Source organism: Magnolia sinica, chromosome 6 (genome assembly GCF_029962835.1).
Source record: "Magnolia sinica isolate HGM2019 chromosome 6, MsV1, whole genome shotgun sequence".
Taxonomy (NCBI): domain Eukaryota; kingdom Viridiplantae; phylum Streptophyta; class Magnoliopsida; order Magnoliales; family Magnoliaceae; genus Magnolia; species Magnolia sinica.
Window position 1 is genome coordinate 92,113,302 of NC_080578.1, and position 20,025 is coordinate 92,133,326.

Here is a 20,025-nt window from a genome sequence, read left to right on the forward strand (position 1 = left end):
CCTAATTACCAACCACTGAAAACCTTCTTCCCTAGCGAGGACATCCTCCTAATCAAGGAAGAAGAAAGAAAGGCAGGAGAGTATACACTCTTCTTCGACGGAGCCGCAAATTCAAAAGGGAGTGGGATAGGAGTAATACTCTACTCCCCCAACGACGTTCCAATTCCCATCTCCAGGCTATTAGTATTCCACTGCATTAACAACGTGGTTGAATATGAAGCATGTATTGCTGGTATAAGAGAAGTCATAATCCTTAACATGAAGAAGTTACGAGTCTTTGGAGACTCACAACTTATCATCAATCAGATGAATGATGACTGCAAGACCAAGGATGAAAAGCTGATCCTATATCACGTCTATCTAGAGAATCTGACCAAGAAATTTTAAGAAATAACGTTCTCTTACATGCCCCGAGCCAAGAACCAATTCGCGGATGCTCTGGCTACCCTTGCCTCGATGCTGGAAATCCTAAAAGGAGTTGCTGAATGGGAACTCACTGTCAAACTCCAGGAAGAGCCTGCATTCTACCTACAGATTGACGAAGCCGAAACATCTCCGAACGATCAGCCGTGGTACACAGACATCAAAGAATATCTCAAACATCAGAAGAATCTGGAAGGAGCGGCATCAATCAATCGTCGCATCATCCAGCAATTAGCGGCCCAGTTCACGATCACCAGGGGCATCCTCTATAAGCGATCCTTCAATCAAGTCCTCCTCCGTTGCATGGATGAAACAGAAGTAGCACAAATCATGTCAGAAATCTACAAAGGACTATGCAGCCCATACATGAACAGACATATGATGGCAAAGAAGATCCTACGACTCAGATACTATTGGCTAACGATGGAGACAGATTGTTGCAAACATGTCAGCAAGTGCTTCAGGTGCCAAGAGCATGCGAACTAGATACATGCGCCTGCTTCCGAATTATACAATCTAACAACACCATAGCCCTTCTATATATGGGGTCTTAACATCATCAGGAAAGTCAACCCCAAAGCTTTGAATGGGCATGAGTACATCCTGGTGGCGATAGATTACTTCACCAAATGGATTGAGGCAGCATCCTACACCACCATCGCAGCATCTCACTTAATCAAGTTCATGAAGAACAATATCATCAACTGGTATGGGGTTCCTCATGTCATTATTACAGACAACGAGACTCCATTCGTCAATAAAAGGATGAGCGATTTTTTCGACAAGTTCAAGATTTAGTGTCATCAGTCAAGCCCCTAACGCCCTCAAATGAATGGTGGGGTCGAAGCTGCAAAAAAGACTATCATCCGCATAATTGAGAAAATGGTCAAGACTTATCGTGACTGGTCAGAAATGCTTCCTTACGCACTCTGAGCTTATCGGACGTCTGTACAGTTTGCTACAGGCACAACACCATACGAAATAGAAGTGGTGTTGTTAGTTAAAATCGAAATTCCATCACTCCGAATATTGCTAGAAAGCGAAATCGAGGAAAGTGAATGGCAACAAGCAAGATACGACCAACTGCACAGGGCAGATGAAAGGCGCATGCGTGCACTAAGTCACTCGCAATGCTACCAAAGAAGGATTGCACGGGCCTACAACAAGAGGGTCTGAAAGAGAAGTTTCAAAGTCGGTGACATGCTCATGAAGCGTATCTCACCGCTGCACCTGCCAGATTCCAGGGAAAAGTTCAAACCCTTGTGGAACGGACCGCTGATTATTCGAGAGGTACTTCCAGGAGGCGCTCTTCGGCTCACCAGTCTGAGAGGAGAAGATCTTCTCAAGCCCATCAACGCTGACAACGTGAAGATCTATCACGGGTAACCGTACCTAACCTTGTCAATAATTACAATTGCAAAGCTGTGCTCATCACTTCCTCCAACCAAAACTTAGAAAAAAAGAAGAGAAAAGCACCCTTCGTCCGCCATATATATATATATATATATATATCTGTCATCTCTCCCATAAAAAATACCCATCATTTCTCCCACAAAAAGAAGAAGAAACAAAGAAAAAGAAGAAGAAAGAGAAAGAAAGAAAAGATAGAAAATTTCAAAATAAGACAAAAGAGAGAAGAAAATAAGGTCATCTCCATCCTAAAAAAAATCCAACCAACATAAAACAGCTTACGATTGTGATCAAAGACAAGACAGGAAGGTAACTAGTTGGCCGACTATGAAGGAAATCTCTCCGTCCCTTCCGGCACTTCAAAAAAAAATGCCTAAGCACAAAGGGCGAGTTGAAAACCCGAAAGGGCGGCTCAAGTAAAAACAGCGAGCATGTAGCGGACTTGGTGAAAACCTGAAAAAGCGCCAAGGGTAAAAACAACATACCTACCAAGGGGCAGGCAAGGTCAAAAACCTGGGACGTAGCGAAAATCCGAAAGGACGCTAAGGGTAAAAATGAAGGAAAAGCCAGTTGTAGCGAAAACTTGAAAGGGCGTTATGTGTAAAAATGGCTAGCAAAAAAAATTTTAAAAATAAAAGTGCAAGTACAGAAGAAGCTGAAGCAACGAGTGCAACAACGAGATACGAGGAAAGAACTAGCTTCGGATCAGTATTCTATCAGACTCTGCTCAAATTCAAAGGACACGATCCTGGACACACTCTCATGGAACCAAGATCTCTAATACACAACCCAAACTACTGAACACAACGTAGGCTGAGCCCAATATTCTGATCCTAATCTTCCAAAGCACAAATCCAAACATGAGCTAACAAATTTGGCACCAACAAAACTTTTATTTATTTTCAAAAAGTCTCTTTTACATCATTTTCTTTCTTTACAAAAACAAAAAAGTGTCCATGCATACAGGACAAGCAACTGATCAAGTCAGGGATCTCAGGTAAGCCTCTATCCTATCCCCCGTGCATCGACAATCTTTGTCTAAGTCGCTCTACCTCCATGCATAGGTAGAAGACTTCGTCCCGCTCCAGATAATGCACAGAAAGCATGCTCTCATCATTCCGTCGTACCGCCGTCAACCAACGGGCCATATCCTCGTAAGAGTGACAAGCTCAGATATAAGATGGCCATGCGTCGCAAGCAAAAACGATGGGTCAATGAAAGGCCGCTCCTCAAATGAATCATCAACGTCTAAGGAGGATGAAGCAGTATCGTCAGCCATATCTCGATCATTGGCCTCATCTGTCAAGTGCCAACCAGGGACCTGACGATAAAGCGACTGCTCAGCCACCCATCGCTGGTATGGTATTGTCGCTAAAGGAGAAGCCCAAGACTCGAACTCCAAGGTCGCCGCATCCAAGCAACCTTGCCAGGAATCCAGACTCGTCGGTACAAAGCAATCAGGCTAGAAGGAAGAGGACAATGTCCAAATCCAGAAAAGGCGAAGTCAGGAACATCCTACCAGAAGCCAAACTGCCGAAGAAAACAAATGGGATGATAAGAGCAGTATCCTCGGAGGCCTAGCAGCAACAAAGGAGTGCGAGCTGTGCTACAGATCAAGGGCATACGACAGAGCCATAGAGCCTCTCAACTAATTTCTCATCCTCGGAGCTGAGAGAGCATATGATGGTATAGTGACTCAGCGGCCTCCGCACTCAGAGGAATGCCATCAAGTAATGAAGACAGCACATCGTCGCGACGAGAGTCAGGCCACACAAGCAGAGGGGTCATATAAAGGTGCTCCCACAGTCATACCTAGAGAAAGGTACAAGTCGAGCTCAAGTTGCAAGCAAATAATAGAGCAGTAAAAAGGAAAGAAGACAAAAGCAAAAAAAAATACCTAAAGAAATGAACAGCAGCTCCGGAGGATGTGGGTATGTCCGAGCGAGCACTCAGTCAAGCCTAAAATGAGCTCCGCCATCACCATACAGACAACGCTTTGACGACCCAAAACACGACAGAACACATCAAGTAAAACTGCTGGCGATGACTGCCACCAGCCCAAAAAGAAAGGAAAAAAGATTCCTCCCATGAGAAACTCAAAATCTCATGAGAGATTCAAAATCTCATGGGGAATCTCCATAAATTGAATGATGATTGCTGGAAAAAAAAAGGGAAGAAAAAGAAGAAAATCCCCAAAATCCAATAAATCATGATTAGGTGCTCCATTATCTTATTAGTAGAGGCCATCTGACTATTTGATCTAAACCGTACAAATAAAAACCGGACGATCACGATCACCCGCGAGATCGGACGAATCTTTCAAAAATCCAAAAATATTTCAAAACCATTAGCCCCATCAGCTTATCAGTGGAGGAAATGCAATTTTCGCAAATAAAAACTGAACGACGACGCCCACCCGCAAGATTGAATGGATATTTTCCAAAAATTCAAAAAAAAAATTCAAATAAAATCTCCAAGGAGTCTAGTTCCAAAGAGATTAGTTTTCCAACAAAAACTTTGAAAAAACGCATGCGGCATGCAGTACATTGAGGAATCTTTCATATTCTCCAGTTACGGCTAGTGCAAACAGTTAAATAAGATTTGATCCCTTCCGGTTTCTCTGGAGGATGATTGAATCCGTACATGATACATGTATGATTGGCCCGATCTCTATATCTGGACAGTCGTACGAATGCTAGTAGAAATGAGTGGATCTATCTCTGGAAAGAATAATCAAACTTGAAGTGACAACAATCCATTGCAACTAAAGTATTAGAATCAGCAGACTGCATGGCAAGAGATTACCAGCACGTACCTAATCCGGGATGTTCAAAAAATTTGATCGAGTCTAAGTTGGCGTAGTGAGTTCCCCGTAAGGCCACATGAACGCGCAGGGCAACTAACCACTTTAACGATCAAATGGAACGAATACTGCTAAGGTGATTACGTAGCAAAGGAAACGACAGATCAAACAGTATGAGAATCCTCGTAAAACCGCAACGAACACGTAGAGGCCCTACTCTCAGACTTACTCTCCGATGCTATTAACAATTTGACGTGAAAGGGTTGTGATTGGTGACCCGTAATGCCGCACGAACACGCAGGGACAATTACAACGTTTTCCTCAACCCTCATGATATGTGCAAGTCATCTCTTTTCCAAACAATCAACTGACAATGATACAATGACAAGCAACATATTCGAATCACTACCCTTTCTGACCAGAAGGGTGGGGTGTCCACTTGCTTTGGCGCTCGGTTACTTGCAACCTCGACCAAAGAGGGGCATCTGTAGACACCCCACTCAGGCTAATATCTTGAGAAGGCTAAGACAGTCTGAGAACCATGACCTTAATTCGTACCCTGAAACCCAATCCGCACCTGAAACCCTAACCCGCACCTCGAAACCCTAATCGAAACCCGAAACCTTGATCTAAACCTCGAAACTCTAATCCACATCCCAAAACCATAATTCAAACCTCTAAATCCTAGCTTGACATCAGCCTAGACCTTAAACCTAGCCTAACCCGGATTCCAAACCCTATCAGAATCAGAATATACACACATTTCAGCATGAAAACCCACATATTCGAACCCAAAAGCCCAAAAGGAGACTATCGGACAAGCCAGCGCACCAAACGAGGCCCACCGACCAAAGCCCGGCCCGAACAGTACTCTGATTACCTCCACTCGTGGGGGCACGTGTCCTCCAAGCAACAGGTGTCTCTGCGCCCGAAAGTCAACTTTCTCCTGAAATTACCCTCTAAGCTGATACTATTTACCTTTTTACCAACCCCAAGAGCTAATGGGGGTATGCCACATGGCATCCATCTCTCCTCAACCAATCCCAAGCTGCCATGTTAGCATTTATCCCTCTCAAACCCAGTAATTACTACATTGTCATTGGAAAAGGCTATAAATAGCCCTCTCCTCTTCACATTTAAACAACAACAACTTCCACTTTTCAAGTGTGAGAGAAAGAGAGGGAGAGAAGAGAAGAGAGTGAGAGTGAGGGTGAGGGGGAGCTCCCAAGCCTTAAATTCCAGATTTCTTCAGCCACCTCCTAACCTCACCTCAACCATCTCAACCCTTAGACCTAGCCCAAATTGGTCATGGTTCGGTCCATATCTTAGCCTATTCAAGTTCAAGCCAAAAGACACATTCATCTCATATACAAGCATTTATCATGACATTTATTCCTTTCTCAACTCCCCTGCTCTTCTAGATTTCTAGTGAATATATGTTTTGTGACTTGTCGTATATCAAATCCTGTCACATCAGAAATTCCTAAAAGTCTAGTCCATTTTTCTTACCTCTTTACATAGACATCATCACATCCGCCTTCTAGATATACTGTTGAACGTATGCTCTGCGGCTTGCCGAAATCTCAGATCTTGCCGCTTCAGAAATCCACATGTATGCTTAGTCCTATCTCGATCACATCATCCATCCCTTGAGATTGATTTACCATACAAAGTAGAGACCATACATTCGTATGGGCAGAGAGGGTGCCTAACACCTTCCCTCTTTGTAACCGAGGTCCCTTATCCGGAATCTTGGATCGCAGACTAGGAGTCAATCTAAGGTAGGAGAGTCTTCGAATTTCTCCAACCTTACATATTTCACGGGTTCTAGCCGACTGTGAGATTTTGAGATTAATTGACTAGTAAGAACAACGATACTATTTCCTGGATGAGGATTTCTTGCAAAAGCCTTTTTCCACGAAACTCATATTAGGTGGGCCCATCATGATGTTTGTGAGGAATCCATTCGGGCCATTTATTTTTCAATTCATTTTAGGACATGAGGTGGATCCAAAACTCAATTGAATCATACCACAGGGAAAGTTGAGTAAATAAATGCATACAATTGAAACGTTTTAGAGCTCCACATTGATGCTTATAAGCTATCCAAACAGTTTATAAGGTCGTAAGATGAATTGCACAAAGATCCCGGCTTCAAAAGAAACTTTTGGTATGTCGATTGCACCGTAAGCCCCTCTCTGGCTGGGAACCGGCAGGAGTTTTGAGTGGCCACTGTGATGTATGGGTCTGGGCCTTATCCACACTGTTTATTAATTAATTAATTTTTTTAATCATTTTAGGATGTAGGTTTAAAAAATGAGGCAGATCCGAGGCTCAAATGGACAACAATTTTACTGTTGAAAACTCTGGGGCCACAAAAGTTTTGAATGGATATAATATATATGTTTTCTCTTCGAACAGGTTCGTGGAACTTTATGAAAAGGTTAGAGGGCAAATAAACATTATGGTGGCCCTAGAAAAGTTTCAATTGTTGAGAATCATTATCGCTGCTGCTACCTGTGGTGTGGTCTACTTGAGCCTTAAATCTGCTTAATTTTTGAGCTTATATCCTGAAATGATATAAGACCCGTACATCACAGTGGCCACTCAAAGCTCCTGCCCGTCCGCGTCCAAGCTTTTGTGGCTGCAAATGTTTCAACGGTGGCCCACTTGAGTGTTGTATTCTGTTATCTTTCACCGCGTCCTAAAATGATCTCGCAAAACGGATGGACGGGGTGGATTTCTCATAGAAATGACGGTGGGCCCCACCTAGATTCCCAGCGCAGGAACTTCCTGCGAATGGGCTTTCGCCTTCAACACAGGCGATCCGCACTCGTGCCGAAAAACCCTACTCCCATTTCTCTTCTTCTCTTCTTCGTTGTTCAACCCATCCCCTTTAAACCCTCCCAAAACCTCCTTCCTTCTCTCCCATCAAACCTCACCTCAAACCCCACCAAAATCAATGGCTCAAAACAACACTTTCCCCACCAAACCTAGGCTCCTCCCATCCTCCTCCAAAAACCCCAAAACCCCAGAATCCAATTACTGGCGTTCTTTCAAGACCACCCAAATCACCTCCTCTCTCATTCACCCCATCACTTCCATCTCCTTCTCTCCTTCTCCTCCTCACCCCTTCTCTTTCTCCTCCTCAGCTTCCATCTCCATCTACAACTCTACCTCCTTCTCCCTCTCCTCCACTCTCTCTTCCCCCTTCCCTGACATCGCCTACTCTCCTTCCTTCCGTTGTGATGGCCTCCTCCTCGCTGCTGGGTCCCACCCCGGCCCCATCCTCGTCTTCGACCCTTCCTCCCGCCTCCCTCTCCGTCGCCTCAATTCCCACTCCCGACCCTCCCGCCTCGTCCGCTACCCCCGCCTCTTTGACAAGCTTCACCTTTTCTCCGCCGGTGACGACTCCCTCCTCAAGTACTGGGATGTCGCATCCGGCACCGAGCTCCTCTCATTCCAGGCCCACAAGGACTACGTCCGTGCCGGCTCCCCTTCCCCCGCCAGCCCCGAATTGTTCGCCACTGGCTCCTATGACCACACCGTCAAGCTCTGGGACGTCCGTCCTGGCTCGTCGGCTGCCCCCGTCTTGAGTCTTGGCCATGGGAAGCCTGTCGAGGACGTCCTGTTCCTCCCGTCTGGTGGCCTCCTTGCGACCGCAGGTGGGGCTGATGTCAAGATATGGGACATCATCGGTGGTGGGAAGCTTTTGTGCACGGTCGAGAGCCATAACAAGACAGTTACATCCATGTGCGTCGGGAAAGTGTCGAAGGATGGCAACGATCAGTTTCGTCTCCTCAGCGTCTCGTTGGATGGGTATTTGAAGGTTTTTGATTATTCTGCATTTAAGATCATGCACTCGGTGCGGTACCCCGCCCCACTCCTGTCGGTTGGGTTCTCACCTTCGGGCTCTGGGTGGGCTGTCGGATCGTCGAATGGCATCCTTTTTGCAGGGAGGAGGAAGAAAGATGTGCGTGCAGATGAGGGGGATGGTGCTTCTGGCTTGCTTGGAAGTGAACCAGAGAAACGGGTCTTGAGGCCCACAAACTTTAGGTACTTCCAGCGCGGTCAGAATGAGAAACCGTCAGAAGGGGATTTCGTTGTCAAGAAGCCGAAGAAGGTGAAGTTGGCAGAGCATGATAAGCTGCTGAGGAAATTCAGGCATCGGGAAGCGCTTGTGTCAGCATTGAACAGGAAGAATCCACAGAATGTTGTGGCGGTTATGGAGGAGCTGATCGCACGGAAGAAGCTGTTGAAATGTGTGTCGAATTTGGATACGGAGGAGCTTGGATTGCTCTTGGGTTTTCTGCATAAGTACTCAACAGCACCAAGATTTGCCGGTTTCTTGATCGGGCTGGCTAAGCGGGTCCTACAGATGCGGGCCAAGGATGTTAGGGATTCAGATGTCTTGCAAGGACATATTAGGAACTTGAAGCGGGTGGTTGTGGAGGAGATAAAGATACAGCAGTCGTTGCAGGAGATACAGGGTATTATCTCGCCATTGCTCAAGATTGCTGGGAGATGAGGCTAATGACAATTAGTTAATAGAAGAGTGTATTACAAAGGTTAGTTTTGATATTTCCTTTGATAACATAGAATTATTTTTTTTTAAATGTTTTTGTATCTGATTTTGATTTATGTTTCTGGTTGTTTTTTAATGAAATTTTGATATTCAGTCAGTTCATTAGGTGGTTTTGACGAAATAACACATATGAAAGAAGAGTTCATTGTTAAGATGCCTTGTGATTCATGTTGAATTCTCGGACATTCATTTCCCATATCACATAACTGTGCATCACAGAAGGGGGATATTTTTTAGATGTATTATGTGATGCTTGATTGAAAGAAATGGCGTTCTTTCTGTTGAACCCAGAAAGAGTATGGGACCCACCTTTAGGCAACCCAAGTGGTTCATCTTCTGGGCCCCATCATGGGATGATCCATGCTCCGATATCTCTTCTATTAGCTGTCCAATAATGGGAAGGGGCTGTTACATTTTTCACCTGATTAAGTGGGTGGATGTTAGAGGGAAAAAGTGGGTAGATGCTCAAAGTCGATGAATGAAAGGAGGATAGTCAGTGGAAAGAGGAATTGGGCAGGGCCTTTTGGATTGGGGACACATGGGTGACATAGATATTTCAATAACCTGGCATTGCAATACCTGAATATTGTAATCGCTATTGTGTTTGAATGACATCTTGGAGCAGGTGATTGTGATTCCCAAACCTTGTAATACCCACATTTGGTTTGGTGATAAGTTGTAAATTAGAGTGGTGATTTATTGTTTTATTTAGAAGTGTCCAAACTAGAAGTATGAGTGTGGCCCACCTCATCATCACTATGGTTAGATGAATATAATCATCCATTCAATGGCTAGGGAAATGGGTAGTCCACATGAATCATACTACAAACGGGTTGATCATTGATCCCAACCATTCATCATGTGGATCCCACCCAATGTTATCTAAATTGCCAATCCCCCCTACATTTTCCCTTCCGAATTATGTAGTTTGGATTATGGGTCCTTTGCTATCCAGATAGCCTTTTTACGGATCTGAAATTATGGTTTTGTACTCTTGGTGTTGGTTGTAAAGTAAATTTATATTTTAGAACATTGGGATTTTTATACTTTGATTTATGTGATAATGTTCATGTATAATAATATTCATTATTTCATATATAAATCACAATATCAATTCATAACTAAAACTATATTGCAAATATCAGAAGAATCGACATGATCTTACCAAGTGTAATACTCATTGGAGAAGCAACATATCTTGAACCTGTTCTAGTACCATGTACTGGAGTGACCTGTAGTCCATGTTACCTTAATCCCACCCTTTATGCCCATCCTCTCAAAAAAATCACTTTGTTTGGATGATCCTAACCATTCAAATCAGCAGCTGGGGGAATGGACAGTCTATATTGATCATGCTACAAACAATCCTGATCATTGATCTTGAGCATCCCTCTTGTGGGTCCGACTTTGATTGCCCATCCCTCTAAAAGCTCACTTCGGTAGGATGACCCTAATCATCCATTTCATTTTCTAGGGCAATGGAAAGTCCATATTCATCATGCTACAAATGGTTCATCATTTGATTTAGACTATCCGTCTTGTGGGTCTTGCCCTTGATTTCCGTCTCAAAAGATCACTTTGGTTGGATGATTCTAACCATCAAATGTTTTTCACCTTTAATTTCATCTCTCTGGAAATTAGTTTGTTGGATGATAGTGGAATCTGAAAGTCATATTTTTTTTTGCCATCTTTAGGTAATTGAGACATTTGGATATACAGGTATTTTGATTTTTTGATGTGCCCAAACGTTATAATAGTGGTGAAAGTGGAGATTGGGATGCTCAACTATGCAGGTGCTCCCCATCCATGTGCCCCTAGGGGGAATGGCAATAGACTGTATCCTAAGTGTGGGAAAGTATCTTTAGTATATGGCAAGGGTCTTTTGGCAAATTCTCAAAATCCAAATTCTTATGATATGGGATACAAGTAAAAGAAGAATTAGTCCATGCTCATAAACGCAGGCACGTTAAAATACATGCCTAACCATGTCATATGTTCAATTTGTTGCATGGTTCACTACAAATTGTAAATAATTGATAAGTCAAATTCAAAATCCCGGAAAATTCTGATTTCAACTATGGTAAAGGGGCATCCCTTTCTGAATATCTGACTCGGGCCGTAACAGTAAAAAAATTCACAAGCAATCAAGGTACATATTAAATTAATAATGATACGGGCTGTAACAGTAAAAAAATTCTTTTAAAAGGAAGAAAAGGTATTGGCCCTAATATTGCCCGTCACGACCCCCCCCCCCCCCCCCCCCCTTTAAGATCCGTTATAGGCCCATTTCTAGCCACTTTTTTTGTTTCCTTATCAAATGGGTTTTACTGCCCCGTACTGTGTCATGACTCCGACCAATGTTTTAAATAGCGAGTCGCATAGCATTCACTCCACACTCCTCTGAATCTTGAGGCTTAAGCTACATAGCGTGTAGTGTAAGTTGCATGTTACTTCTAGATCTTTAATTATGGTTGTACTTGGTTGTACCGAATATCATGACATTTTATGTTATTTTGCACCAAATTAATCTAATTAATAATGAAATTTAATGATGTTGCATGCAATCAAACACAACATAAAAGAATAGGAAAAATAGGCAGAGATTAAGTATAAAAGTAAAGAAAGAGAAAGCCAACTGATTTAATACTATTACTTATGTTAATATTATTTTATTTAAGTCACTGAAAAGATTAACTAATTTTTATTAAAAAATAGAAAATATAACAAACTTGAAAACATTAATTGATTTTAATGTTTTAGTGAAAAATAACCTGTAGTGGCAACTATGTAGTGTGTACTATAGGCTATATACTGTGTAGGGTGTGCAAAATTAGCGTGTAGCATAGGCTACATGTGACTTAAGTTATTTTCATGAGTTGCGTGGTGTTGAGGCTAAACTACATACGTAGTATAAGTTATGTGCTATATAGTGAAGCTATTTAAAACACTTGTTCCGACCATTACAGTTACATTGCGTCTGTTACATAACTATTTTTTAATACCATGCAAGTAGTCGAGGTTTTGAGAGGAATTGGATTCATCGTGAGGCGAAGTAATAGCACAAAAGAAGTATGAGTTTAGAGAGAGGGGTTTACTAGTAATCCTTGGGTAGGAGGGTCCATGATAAGGAGGATGAGAAGTGAGATAACCGTAAGGCATTAAAAAAAAAAAAAAAAAAACCAAATGCATTGTAGACAAAAGGTAATGATGAGGAAGAATAGGGTTTGGGTCAATTGGCATCACATGATTTTAATTCAATAAATCTAAAAGTACAAGTACAATGTTGGGGAAAGGAAACAATTGTTGGTCATAGAGTGGAAGGCACAAGATACGTGGGATGCCAAGTATGGTAGGTAAGAAATTAAATCGGATGGTCCATGATATGGAGTTTGGTAAGTAAGATAATTCAAGTACAAGTTGGATGGGTATTAAAAAAAAAGAAAAAAAACCATATGCATTGTAAAGAAAGTTTGCATTGTATAGAAAGTTAATAGTGAGAAGTATGGGGTTGGGGAGAGAGAACTAGTTGGTGGTAATAGAATGGAAGGCCTAAGATATTTGGGATGGCATTCAAAGGATGTGGGTAATACAAAGGGCCCCCTTTATGTCATTGCTTTTGTTTGGCTGACAAGATCCTCACAATTGAAAAAATGAGAAAGGGAAATATGGTAATCCCATATGGATGCTCTATGTGCCTAATGAATGCTGAGTCTGTTGACCACCTATTTCTGCATGGCTCTTTTGCAAGAAATCCGATGGAGAGTTCTCTGCCTTTTCAAGGAGAATTGGGCACTGCCGCAATCTATGGTTAGTTTCCTTTAGGTGTGGCCAATGTCTTAAATAGTTATGCTATGTAATGTGTAGTTTACGCTACGTAACGTAACCTAGCCTCAATGTTGCGTAGCTCATGAAAATAACGTAAGCCACAAGTAGCCAACACTACATGATAATTAGCATACGCTGCATGCTACATAGCTCACATTACAAGTTATTTTTCACTAGAACATTGAAATCAATTAATGTTTTCAATTATTTGTTTCATTTTTCTATATTTAGTAAAAATTAGTTAATCTTGTTAATGCTTTTAGTAAAATAATACAAGTAAAAATATTAAATCAGTTACACTGCTCTTTCTTACCTTAATCAATGCCTTTTCATATGTGTTTGGTCACACTAAATATCACGAAATTTTGTTAAATTTCATTATTATCAAAAATTGGTGCAAGCTAGCGCAACCTTGATTAAAAATCTAGAAGTAACATGTAGCTTACGCCACACGATAAGTAGCTTATGCCTCATGCTTCAGAGGGGTGAATGCTACGCTACACGCTATTCACTATTTAAACTATCAATGATAGCTGTGTTGTGGACTGTCTGGTTAGAACGCAATGCCAAGATCTTGCAAGACAAGTCATCTGAGAGTTGTTTTCCTCAAAGCCAAAAGAAATGTGACGGAATGGGCCTATGCGGCAAAATTTGTGGGGGATATTCAGGGGATTCTTCTTCAAGGGTCTTAGGGTTTTGCTGTTCTTGTTTTCTTGTTCCTGGCTGACTGATTGTCATCCTCATAAGCTTTTGCTTCTTTGAATAGCTTTTTTGCACCTTTCAGAAAGAAAGAAAAAGTTCTGAGAAGGATTTTTTTTTTTTTTTTTTTCTTTTCGTTTTTGCTTTTAAGTTGATAGTGGGTGTTGGAAGATTTATAGGCGAGTGAAAAAGTTTTAAGATGCTTGATTTTCCAAATTGTATGGGAAGATGCGTAGAAATGGTATCTTACTGATGGATGGTTTTTTTTTTTTTGAAACAATTAGATGGATGGATTGTTTTGAAATAACAAGGCAAAAGTTTTAATATCATCCTTAGTAGGGATAGGAGAGACCAAGACACATAAGCATGGTCCATGCGAGTTGTTGGTTGCCTTGATGAGGTACACATATCTAGAGACATCAGTGGCAATGGATCAGCTTCAAGTCAGGTTAGGGGCAGCCCAGACGCATCCTGTTTACTGAACAAGACAAGAAGCCAATCCTAAGGGTGGGCCATTTAGTTATCAGGCTAAGAATTTGAACCCAAGCTTGATCCACCCTTGAATTGCAACCAAGGCCAAACCCAACTTAAAACAGTTATTTAGACCCAAGCCCCACCTCACTCAACCTTTCCTTTATCTCTAAGAAAAGAAACAGAAAAACTAGTATACCTCATTTATTATCATACTAGTACTAATTAAGCGATTTGGGGATTAAAGCTTTCTATTATCATGCTTCTTATAAGCAAGTGGGGCTGCATTGGGTTGGGTTGGGGACCTGGGGGAAGCCTCAACCTGACCCCATTCACTTTACAGGTATCATTTTCTAGCCCAAACCCAACCCATGACCTGTTAACTGTGGCCCAAACTCATCTAAGAAGCGGGTCAGGCAGACTGGCCCATGGGACGGCTCAGCCCATTGCCACCCCTATCTAGACTAGATAAGGTAGGTGGGAGAGTTGAAAATGTGATTCACAAGGCGACTTCAAACCCAATAAGTTAGATGGGCATTTTCACACATGGTCTGAGGTATTTCTTTAAAGCTCTTTGCCAGTGTCCACACAAAAGGCCCTCAAGTAGCGGCCTTCTGTTGGACTACTTTGGCTGTTGGATAACTTTTGGCTGTTTTGAATGTGGACCTTAGATACCTTTAAAAAAAACCTAAATGTTAACCTTTTTCCTACATTTGTTTTTTTTTTTGTTGGAGGGAGGAGTCAGTTGATCACTGCTTTATGCATTTCCCTGGGGCTGTTTGTATATTCTTCTTCAATCTCATTGGAATATCTATATAGTCAGTTGCCTAGTTGGCGGAAGGATGGTCTTTGGGTCCCTTCAAACCAAGTTGGTTAAAAGTCTGTCCTTGGGTCCCTTCTTCAATCTCATTTGAACATTCTGGAGACTTCTTCCTTTTGCAATTATGTGGTATATGGAAGGAGGTGAATTCTTCGAATCTTTGATAAAACCTTAACATCAGTGGATATTTAAAGAAAATATCAAACTTGTTCAAGTGATTTCTGACCTTGCTTCAAAGGAGTTTATCGGTCTGCAGGACTCAGATTTTGGAAGAGATTGGAGGGTAGAAATCGAGCCAGGTGATGATCTCCTCACAAATCGAGGAACATCCCGAAGTTGGGTGGGTGAAAGCTTAATGTGCACGGTAGTTCATGTGGCTATCCCAAAAATCTCAGGTCGATGGAGTCATTAGAAACAATATGGGAAAGTTAAATTGCCTTTATCTGGCCCTTCCAAGGTAGTTCATGCAAATGAAGTGGAAATCTGTGCTATCTGAACTAGGTTGAAGTTTTGTTCCAAAGGCTTGTTTTCTGGCCCCTTTACTGTGGAAGGAGATTGAAAAGGTGTGGCATCAGATAAGGAAAAACCATCGAAATCTGTTTCAGTAAATGACCTTAGATCCCTAGCATCATAAATGTGGGCTTCTTTTTATTACGGAAGCAATTTAATTGGGAGGTATTCTTTCTGACGATGTTGTCAATTGCCTAGCCTTTCTATTAGCCCGTCTCAACTAATCAATAAATTTTTTTGTTATTGATTAAAAGCATCAAGGGAAGATTCCATATACATGTGCTTTTTAATTGGCAGCTGCAACCAACAAATACATGCAGTCAAGCATCTGCATCATGAGCAACAAAAGAGAATTGTCCATCTATTCATTGACTGTGGCGTAGGGGGAGAATGAGTATCATTTTCTTTGGCACACAAGGTAAACAATTTGGTTAGGGAAGTTGGATCATGTGGCTGGGGTTTGAATTTCATGGAAAATGCTCCAATTGCAACAATGCGGGGCATTTGGAAGGAGAGAGCATAGAACCTTTAACAACGAGATAGCACTGGTGATAGAATCAAACTCTTAGAAGCCCAGCTTCTGATGAGGAAATCATCCAAGCCTTACGTCAACTTGGATGCCTCAAGGCCCCTGGCCCTGACAGTTTTCAGGCCACTTCTTCCATTATGGACTTTGGTACATCATTCAGTTGCAGAAACCATGCCATATTTATTCAAGAACCACCAAATGCCTGTTGGTCTTAATCACTGCTACATCACATCTATTCATACGAAACACAATGTCCAGACTATCCAAAAATTCCGACCAATCAGTCACTGTAATGTTGCTTATTAGATTATTTCTAAGATGATTGCCAATAGGATGCGAACCTTGATGATCAAATTCATTTCATCCCCCCCAATCTGCATCCATTCCACATTGCCAAATCTCGACAATGTTACAATTGTCCATGAAAATTTTCATGCCTTCAAAGCATAGTGTGCCGTAAAGGCTGTTACATACAGGTAACGGTGGTAACTGCTACACGTTACGGGGTCATAATGGTCATAACTGCCATTATGGAAAAAAATGACCCGTAATCGCCGTTAAATGGCCCTTGTAAAGGTCATAACAGTCTCATAATGGTTTGTTACGGGGCAGATACAGGTTTTTCGGAATATTTTTTTCAACGTTACAGGGCACATATAGGTTTTTTGAGTTTTTTCTTTTCAATGAAAAAATAGACCATAACGGCCATTATAGGAGCCGTAACAGCAGTTATGACTTTGTATCATAAAGGTGATGGTGGTGGCCGTTACATCCACACACACACACGGAAAAAAGTTTGGCCTACAACTGGGTGATCCCCTATCTCTGTCCGAATGCCCTTCCGCTTGTACTCGCCAAATCACCACAAACCATTGACAATTTCCAAGACATGACCTGTTATTTCCCATCTTTTTGCAGATGACATCTTGTTATTTGCTAAAGAAACCCTTCATGCATGTCGAACCCTATCCGCAATTCGAAGTTTGTATTGTCAGGAAGTAATGGAAAGCCATTAACCTTCAGAAATCTGTCTGCCGCTTTTCTTCAAACATACATCCTAGAGTCCAAAGATGTTGAGTTTCAATGCTCCCCATCCCATCCTGCTATCTTGACCATCCCAATCTTAAAAAATTATCCCACTCTCCAAACTTTTCCAACCCTGATAATCCACCTTGAATACAAAGGATGGAGGGCTAAATTACTTTCATCAGCTGGGATGACTCTCTTCAAAAGTCACGCCAAACCTTATTACTGGAAGGACTGCTGCAAACCCAAAGACATGGGCGTGTTCTTGGTCGCTGGCTTATGAATACTGGCAAATCAGCTCTTTTGGCCAAAATAGGCTGGTGTTTCCTTTGCCATTGTCTCACAATTAATGTCCTTAGACCATCCAAAATTGTGGAATCATCAACTCCTCTTGAATTTTCGGAAGAATTTTTTCCTAGTTTAGTTCTGTCCTACCCTCCTGCATCCTCAAAACTAACAAATGATTTGGGAACCAGCCTGCCCAAAAAATCTGGTCGGCAGTCGGGCTCATACAACACCAACCTCAGCCCACCCAACAAATCTGGAAACAGTTGTATCTTATGTGGAAATGCTTACACTTCTGTACTATATATAATGCAAACAGCGTTTGGCCAATTCTACCCCTGCAATTAGTTGTGGTGAGGGCTGAAACGTTTGGGTTTTTTGATAATCTGAGGAAGTGGGGTCTAGTTATTATCATTGCTTGTCCCATGTGTTTGTGTAGCAAAGAAACAGTGAGTCACATTCTCCTGCTATGTCCTTGTGCCAAGGAAGTTTGGAATAGTTATCTGTCATCTTTTGGGGTGGCGTGGGTATTTCCCAACTCAGTTAACAACTTTCTCGTCCATTGGGCATGGTGGCGGTGTTGGGAAATTTGGTTGTAAGGTTTGGAGGTTGTTGCTTCTTGCAGGTTTATGGTGCGTCTGGATTGAAAGAAATAATAGATGTTTTAATGATACATCTAAGTATGCTAAGTCAGTCTTCCGATCCGCACAATATCTTATTATTGGGTGGGCTGCTGCATCCGAAAAGCTTAGTGCCTAATCTGTTAGGCTTTGATTGGTCCTCTTGTTAATTTTCTTTTGTTGTATTCTTTGTGGTTTTGCCGCCCTAATAAATTTTCAGTTACCAATATTTTTTAAAAAAGTTGATGAACTGTTAGGATTTTTGAACAGGTGGCATATATGAACATTTGTAATAGATGGTCAATCCCCACCTTGTTGAGATTTCTTCCGCTAGGAAAGGTTGCATTTGTTGTGGAAGGTAATTGACAACCAAAATCATTGGTATCGAAGCTGAAAGAAGTCTGTCCGAGACAGTTGCCTCTAGGTTGTTCCAACCCTACATCTGCTGAAGCTGCATCTTATGCATCATACGAAGAACATTTCAAAGGAATGTGACCCTTGTGCACCAGACCTTCCTGCCAATCTTAGATTTTCAGTGATGCTGCTTTTATGAAAAATCCATGTTTGGACCTTGAGGCAGCAAAATGTCATCATAGTTTTTCTTTAAGGACTTGGGAAGAGATTTTCTCAAGTGGCTAGGATTTTTCCGGGGTGTGCATTTGAAGGAAAAATCAGTTTCGTCTGTAATCAAAGAAGGTGAGTGGTGTAAACTCTTAAGGGCCTGTTTGGATACTACTAAATAAGATACTTTTTTCTATTTACAGCAATAGATAAGTAGCTTATTTGAGATAAGTAAGTTTGGTTTATGATCAATTATAAATAGCTTTTTTTATTTAAAGTTAATAAGTAGAAATCAAGATAAGCTACTTAAGGCATAATTAGTGTATCTTAAGTAACTTATGATCCAAATGCCCCCCTTAGCGATTTCTGGTAATGCATTTTTGCCCAATGGCCATACACATGCTCCTACTACATGTTAACATGCAGTTTGTAATCATTGATTAACACCATTAACTATATCAAATGTGATATTAGACTTAAGGGCCTGTTTGGACGCTCCTTCAAAAGGGGTTTACAATGCCTAAACATTGATAAACACTATTTCAAGCCAAACCCTTTCTGGTGAATGCATTTGGATGCACTTTTGCAAACCTTGGTTGATATCTCACTAATTGAAATATGCACTAAAAGGCACATCAACTGAAAGTTGGTTTTCAGGACTTTTGTGGGAAATTCTGTTTGCAGAAATTTCCTCCAATCAGCACTAAGTATCTTTTCCAAATGCGAAATGTGTGGAAGAAAGCAGAAGAATAAAACCGACAAATGCTCCATTTGGATATATTGTTGGATTTGTACAAATGGGGCCTGTCCTATTGGACCGATGCTCTCAGTTTGTAGGGAGGAGATTATTAGGTACTCTGGCAGCATGTGATGCTTGATATGCAGGTACTAGAAAATTCTACATGTGGCACACATTAATTCACATTAAATGAACTTATTTATAATCCACTGTCAGTGTCATAGTCCAAAATTGGATGTTTGAACAGTCCTGATTCCTGATTGTTTATTTCTTGTTTGTTGAAACAGGACCAAGAGATATCTTCCATTTTTTGCTGTCCAATAAATGTCCACCAATCCAATAGTCAAATAATTGAGAAAGCATAATTTCTGACTCATGGTTCACTAAATTCGGACACAATTTGAACAGTTTCATTCCATTCTTCTGATTTTATATAATTTCCAAGTGCCTGCGTATCATCCATCACATACTACCAAGAGTATCAAAGTGGTAGATTGCCCATTCTGAATTGTACACATGCACATGATGCTTTTTCATTGACTGAATGTGATGTGTCCATTGCGCGACCAATCTGCTTTGATAGAGAGGTAACTTTGATAGAGGCCTTAGATCCACAAGCATTATCTACAAAGGCCAGGGAAGAAGATATGGACCATCTCCATACAGATATGAAAATTACATTTGAAGCTTTCCTCAAATGGATGAAAATTCATCATTCC

At 41.5% G+C, this 20,025-nt stretch overlaps 1 protein-coding gene across 1 annotated transcript; it reads left to right on the forward strand.

Moving 5' to 3' along the window:
* Positions 1-7,487: 7,487 nt before the first annotated feature.
* On the forward strand, positions 7,488-9,318 carry LOC131249070 (protein SLOW WALKER 1). Its single transcript, XM_058249635.1, has one exon. The coding sequence runs from the start codon at positions 7,599-7,601 to the stop codon at positions 9,162-9,164; it is 1,566 nt and encodes a 521-aa protein (XP_058105618.1). The 5' UTR covers positions 7,488-7,598; the 3' UTR covers positions 9,165-9,318.
* The last annotated feature ends 10,707 nt before the right edge of the window (positions 9,319-20,025 follow it).

Coding starts and splice junctions, on each gene's coding strand:
- LOC131249070 (XM_058249635.1), top strand. CDS start 7,599: ATGGCTCAAAACAACACTTTCCCCACCAAACCTAGGCTCCTCCCATCC.